General features: G+C 46.3%; 1 protein-coding gene across 1 annotated transcript in view; it reads right to left on the reverse strand.

Moving 5' to 3' along the window:
• Positions 1 to 7,044, reverse strand: part of rgma (repulsive guidance molecule BMP co-receptor a) — a 42,686-nt gene that overhangs the window by 19,432 nt on the left and 16,210 nt on the right. Inside the window, exon 2 of the mRNA XM_043677230.1 lies at positions 6,704 to 6,837. Coding sequence (XP_043533165.1) covers positions 6,704 to 6,837 — 134 coding nt within the window. The remainder of the gene's footprint in view (positions 1 to 6,703; positions 6,838 to 7,044) is intronic.

A 7,044-nucleotide genomic window follows, 5' to 3' on the forward strand; every position in this document is an offset into this window, starting at 1 on the left:
GCCCGGCACCCCCCCCACAAACCGGCTCTCCGCTCGGCACCTGCCCCAGAAACCCGCTCTCTGCCCGGCACCTCCCCCAGAAACCCGCTCTTTTCACTGGCACCTTCCCCAGAAACCCACTCGCCACCCGGCACCTCCCTTGGAGCCCGTTCTCCATCTGGCGTCTCACTCAGAAACCCGCTCTCCGTCCGGCACCACACCCTAGAAACCCGCTCTCCGCCCAGTGCCCTCTCCCCAGAGCCCATTCTCCACCTGGCGCCTACCCCAGAAACCTGCTCTCCGCCCAGTGCCCTCCCCTCAGAGACCCGCTCTCGCCCAGCACCCTCCCCTCAGAAACCCGCCCGGCGCCCCCCCCCCGCAACCCCCTCTCCCCCCGCTACCCTCCCTCCCCTCAGAAACTTGCTCTCCACCCGGCGCCCTCCCCCTGGAGCCCGTTCTCTGCCCGGCGCCTCCCCTCAGAAACCCGCTCTCCGCCCGCTGTCCTCCCCTCAGAAACCCGCTCTCCGTCCGGCGCCCTCCCCTCAGAAACCTACTCTCCACCCGGCGCCCTCCCCCTGGAGCCCGTTCTCTGCCCGGCGCCTCCCTCTAGAAACCCTCTCCCCAGAGCCCGCTCTGTTGCCAGCTGACTTCGCACAAAGCGCGCAACCGAACACCGATGGAATCGCACTATTGGGAACAGAGGGAAGCGTTCTCGAAACTCTCGTTCCTTAATTTCTCAGCGATGTTATAAGCAAATCGCGCTGCTGGAATGCACGTATCTGAGAACTACCTGTACTCCATGCACTGACCAATGAAGCCAAGTTGGCCGCGTGCCTTCTCTACCACCTGATCCGCTTGTGATGCCACTTTCAAGGAGCTGTGGACTTGTACCCCAAGATCCCTCCGGATATCAATGCTCCTTCTGCATACTCTCCTCTTGCATTCGACCTCCCAAGATGCATCAACTCACACTTCTACAGAGTAAACTCCATCTGATATTTCTCTGCCCAACACTTCAACTGATCCATAGCCTGTTGTATCCTTTGACAACCTTCCTTGCTATCCTCAACTCCACCAACTTTTGTATTGATTGAATAGCATGGAGTACGGGGCTTATGTTTGTGGGAGGGGTTGTGTGGGGATGGCGGAGGGCGTGATGCTGGGTGTGTGGAGAGAAAATTTCACCCAAGAGCCTGAAGGGAAGTATTATGAACATTGCACAAGTAATGGACAGAGCCAGTCTTAAAGTGTCAAGGCCAAAGTTCGGTCTTTCCTTTTTACTTCTTTGTTCTTTCATGGGATGTTAGGTGTCTCTGCCAAGGCAATCATCTGGTACCCATCCCTAATTCACCCTCATTGGAGTCTGGTTAACCTTACCAAATACAAGGAACAAGTCACTGATTGGCTGCAGTTCCCAGTGGTAGTAGGAAAGGAAAGCCTATTGAATGTTGGTTACCAATGTTGGTTACTATGGCTCAGTGGTTAGCACTGCTGCCTCACAGTGCCAGAGTCCCGGGTTCAATTCCTGCCTCAGGCAACTGTCTGTGTCGAGTTTACACCTTCTCCCCGCATCTGCGTGGGTTTCCTCCGGGTGCTTCAGTTTCCTCCCACAGTCCAAAGGTGTGCAGGTCAGGTGAATTGGCCAGGCTAAATTGCCCATGGTGTTAGGTGCATTAGTCAGGGGTGAATGTAGGGGAATGGGTCTGGTGGGTTGCTCTTCAGAGGGTCGGTATGGACTTGTTGGGCTGAAGGGCCTGTTTCCACACCGTAGGGAATCTAATCTAATCTAAAAAATATAAGTACTGTACATGCTATATAGCGAAAATGAGATTTGGACAGGCAACAACAGGACAGGGAAACACTGGCTTCCACTGTAACTCACAGCTCCTTTTGAAACAGACAAATTATGTCCTAAACTCAAGGTCCCGAGAATCATTTTTCCAATTTTTTGGCACCCGAGCCCCTCTTCATCTTGTGTTTACTGACTCCGTGTTTCTGACCTACATGCGCTTCCTGCTCCTGACTTGATATTAACTGTTCTTCCCTCTGACTGTAAAATACATTTTCTTGGGGGATGTCCAGACTGCGGCATGCCTTACACCTCCTCCTGTGTACCCTTTCCTTTCTGATCTTTTAAAGGAATTTAAAACTCATTGTCATCTAACATCAACTCCTCCATTTTCCTGAACTTACATCAAAAAAATGTTTAAAATCCTGGAGGGTTTGAGTAGAGTATATCAGAAGACAAGGTTCCATTAGTAGGAAGGCGGGCAACTGACAGACCAAGGATAATTGGCACAAAAACAATGGCGAGGTGAGGAAATTGGAAGAGTATGCAGCCAGTTACAGCGATAAGAAACAGATATCCTGAGAGGGTGGTGGAAATAGACTCAATAGCAATATTCAAGGAGATTGGATATAGACATTTAACAGAGTTGCAGGAAAAGAGTGGGGGAGTGGCACCAATTGAGCAGCTCAGTCAAAAAGCTGGCACAGGGAGGATGGGCTGAACGATCTCAATCTCTGCTCTATCATGCCTATGATTCTTTCCCATTGTGACCTTCCCACTCTGTCTCTTGATTTGAAAGCTACGTTTCAAATAAAGAGATACCTGGGGGTGATTAGGACACAAATCTAATTCAAGGGAGTCAGACGACATCACAAATCACAGCAGAAGGCGTATGTGACTTATAAATGTCAGCCGAATCCGGAGATGGCGTCCTCAGTTGGTATGTGCACTGCATGGTTCACGGCTAGGAAGCGATTAAAGTGGATTTATCAAGAACTGATCTGCAGCTGACAATCTGTGTTATGGCATATAATAGCTTTATGTCAACAATTTGGGAAAGCTCTACAAGGTTTTGTATGGAAGGAAATTGTATTGCTCAGCCATTAAGGTCTTTCGGTTCCCTTAGCAGTACTTCTAATGAGCCATTCACGTGGAGCTGCCCAAACTCTCCAGTGAGCACCCGGGACTAAACCTTACTTTCCGTTTTCAAAGAGATTCCAAAGTTGCCTTCGGCACCTCCATCTATCCACCCTCCAACAGAAAACTGGGCTGGAAATTTGGGGTGTAGAGGCAAGATGGAGCATGTCAACCCCATCACTGTTGTTGCCGCTGGCAAATGAGTAAGTCAGCTGGCAACAGGGGTCTCAATCTGGTCCTCAGTGAAATGTTCAGCCAACGTTCACTGCGCAGTTAGGGTGCCCTCAAATATCTGGGTGGGGGGGCACCATGTCATTATAATCGGGCAAGTGCACTGGTGCGGGGGGGGGGTTCTTTTCACAAATGTTTCTCTTGCAGCTGGAACGTCCTGATGTTGCAATCTGCACAGGATCCTCAGCCTCATGGTCCGGGAATCCTGATTATTCCGAGGGCAGTGATTTCAGACAGGTACTGAGGGAGCCCGTCTGCTGCTCGGTAACAAGTCTCACACACAGTTCCTAACGCTGGTTTGTAAGTGGCAACTTTCAGCATTTTAAAACAAAAACGCCTGGAGTCTATCCAGCTGTTTTTGTTCAGCGACAGGAGCTGATTGGAAAAGTCAACTGAGAGAAATGGCTGGGCCAGCGAATGGTGCCTGTCGCAAAACGATACTAAAATGAGATTCCAAATGAGGAATGTAAAGAACACTTATTTTAAAATGCTCTTATAAAGGCATCTCCACCTCTATTTTGTCTCACTGCTCCCTTAAACATGAGGATTCTCACTAGTTGGGGCTTTAAAAGGTGTCGGGACCTTTGCAACACCTAATCCAAAGGGCTGCTGAAGTAGTGAGTGGTCAATCCATATTTGACCATGAAAGGATTACAGTCGAGCCTAACCTGCTCTCACCTCATGGCCAAATGCACAGGCAATTCCCACTGTGGGTCTGGGTGTAAAAAGGTGGACAACAAACCCTGAATGATTGACATTGGCCTTCTCCCCGGTTAAAGCCACTCACCACCAAATATGAAACAAGCTGAGCTTGCACAGTGAAGAAACTGAACTGGGTTCTAGTCTGTTCTGCACCACAGCAGGTGGGTGAACCTATTCCTAAAGCACGGCTCTGAACATAGCTCAACATCTACTCAAACATTAACAAATTTCATTAACTGCGGGCAAGAACTATGCTTGCTCAATCTTCCAATCAAAAGTAAGACATTGATGCTCCAACCTCTTAACATATAATAATCTCTTGTCTCTGACTTATTGAGAGAGAGAGATAATGACATATTTAATTCTTTAAATTAAATCCATTCGCCACAATATTGAAATAACTCCTTTTTTAATGCTAATTATTGTTTATATGAAACAAATCTGAGGAAGGGCACAATTCTGAAATTAGTAAATTATAAATTTACCTTCCTTGTAAAGGGCTGCTTTTTAAGGTTAATCATTTTGATCCCAGTACAGCAACCTTTAGGGTTGAGATTCGAAAGAAAGTCATATTTCAGAAATAGGTAACTGGCGTTAATTTATTTTAAGAATTCTTTGTTGACTACTTCCTCCTCCCCTTGGCACAGAGGCTCGCCAAGGCTCAGTTCCAGAAAAGTCAACTTCTCTCTGGTGTTTTACTGAAGTGGGTGTTCTTCATGTACATGAGCCAAGATCTTACCAGGCTATTCAACAATAGGGGCTTCACTACCATGTCAATCCCTGCACCTGAATGCCTGCACTTGGCTGCGGGAATTGTGGATTGCAGTGTGGAGCAGGAACCCCGGCCAATTTCCACTCAACACTCCCCCCCCCCCCCACCCCTTGATTGAGACACAGAGATACTGAGACCAATTGTAGCTCCCTCTGCTAACTCTGGCTACTCTTCTCTGGAGTCAAGAAAACCACATTCTGAACAGTGATAGAGTGAGGACACAAATGTGTTATTTTGATGGTAATCAGGATATGTAAACAGCACTCACGTAACACACATATATTTCCCCACAAATTATAACACTCTACTCTGCATTAAAAACAACAAATGAAAACGTTTTCAAAACAGCAATCAGTTCTTCCTGAACGAACAACTGCAGTCAAACGCACTCTCCCTTAGCAACTTCAAGCAAATAAAAAGGAACATATTACCATGGATTGAATAAAAATCTCACATTTTACCTATAAAAAGGAGATCTGTAACTTTAAATAAATGGCTAATCTCACTATCAGTGACTACAATACACCATTGCTCTTCTAAAAATAAATATTTATAGAAAAATGCAAATCAATTGTTACTTTCCCCTGACAATGAAAGAATGGGCAATTTGGATTCTGTGGCACATTTAATTAACACTACAAAGCCTTCTGTGAAGGCAGTCAGATTTTCCCACAAAGGAACCCCGAGAGAAGATTTTTTATATAGAAAGTGGAGAAGATCAGAAAAGGGAATGAATTCATGAATTTGAAAGGTGCACTGAGGCACTGAAAAGGCACAATACACAGTAAGATATGCACAGACACACAAACACAAAATCATTGATCTCCAAACCTAATCACTGATATTACCCAGACACTTCCTGGGTCAGGCCTCTTTTGACTGGGAAGAATCAGACTGTTTTTGTCAAAATTTACAATTTCCCTGACTGTTAACAGGAGTCATACTGAAATATGTGAAATACTTTATACCGTAATTTTATTTAGAACAAAAAATCCTTAAGACTTCAGAAATGTAAACACTGTAGAAAAATCTGCACAGTAACAAGTGCAGACTGAGATTATTTTACACAGTGCAGAGTTTATACTGCGTCTGGAAGCTGCTTTTAAACTTTTTTATGAACTCCCGCGTGGGAGGCAGGTTCCTATAGTTCACACTACGTTCTCACAATCCTTAAAAGAAATATTCTGACAGACAACGTGCAAGGGAAGGCGGTAATAATATTTATCACTTATTGGTGACAATTTCAACTCGTTGGGCGGCTGATCAATATACTTCTGACGCGTTTATCAGTCACTTCCACCGCCTTAAATTATTTAAGTTTGGTGGTGGATCTTCAAATTAAGGTGGTAACAAAATTGTCTGGAGATATTTGCTAGTGTGTTGCAGAAATGAACTCAAAATTATAGAAATGCGTTGACAAAACAAAAGGGCTAGCAGCTAGGGTCTGTCCACACGGGGATTTTATAAAACAGTAGAAAGTTTCTGAAAGTCTTTTTTTTAAGTTGCCCACGCTACCATCCCCCAACAAAACAGAGTTTGCAGTGAAGGGTCTTTGTGAGACCCTTCCACCCTGAGCAAAACAATTTTAAAAACACACATTTGAGATCTGCTTCTCGGTGGGATAGATTGTATTAAAATCCAAACCTCCAGCTCGGAGGAAGAGGGATTTCTGTAAACACATTGCTCTTTTTCTGACGCCAAAAAAAAGGGATTTGATTTCACTCACACTGACCAAGAAATGAAAAGTTTAAACTCTTTCTCTGCCCACCATCTCCAAACCTTTCTTGCAGATGGTTAACAACTTGAAACAACTTTGTAAAAACAAAACTTCCCTCTGATCCTTTTCCTTGAATACTGAGATTCTGATTGTCCCTCTCCCCTTCCCCACCCCCCTCCCTCCGCAACAAATGCAACTCTAAGACTTTTTTTGGAGGGGACTTTCATCATGAACTGTCTGAACAAAACTTTCTGCATTTGAAATCTTGGACATTTTAAGGTCAGCCCACGCAAGAGTCAAACTTTAAAAACAGACACACAGAGAGGGAAAAGCCTCCGTCTGCCAATCTTTGTGGCGAAGACTGTCTTTGCTTTACCTGCTGGGAGCCAGAGAGCCAGGGTGAGCATTCCGAGCAGCCGGTAGCCGAATGGGGCGTCCCTTCTCCCCATTCCCATCCATCCAGCCCACACTGGGATCCCGCAGAACTCCAACTCTCCAACTCTGCTCGCCCTGGGTGAGACGGAGGGGGGTAGAAAATACAAGAAATCAGAGCGCGCACACGCCAAGGAGAGGGAGAGCTGCGCTAACCCATCAATCAGTGCCCAGGCTGAACCTCCCCCAAACACAGAGAGCGCGGAAGCAGGCAGGCTAACCCCGCCTAGAGCAGGCTGCAGGGCAACAAGCAGGGAATCAGCCTGGGGAGGGGGAGAAGATGGG

The sequence above is a fragment of the Chiloscyllium plagiosum genome, chromosome 36 (genome assembly GCF_004010195.1).
Source record: "Chiloscyllium plagiosum isolate BGI_BamShark_2017 chromosome 36, ASM401019v2, whole genome shotgun sequence".
In the NCBI taxonomy this organism is placed as follows: Eukaryota; Metazoa; Chordata; class Chondrichthyes; order Orectolobiformes; family Hemiscylliidae; genus Chiloscyllium; species Chiloscyllium plagiosum.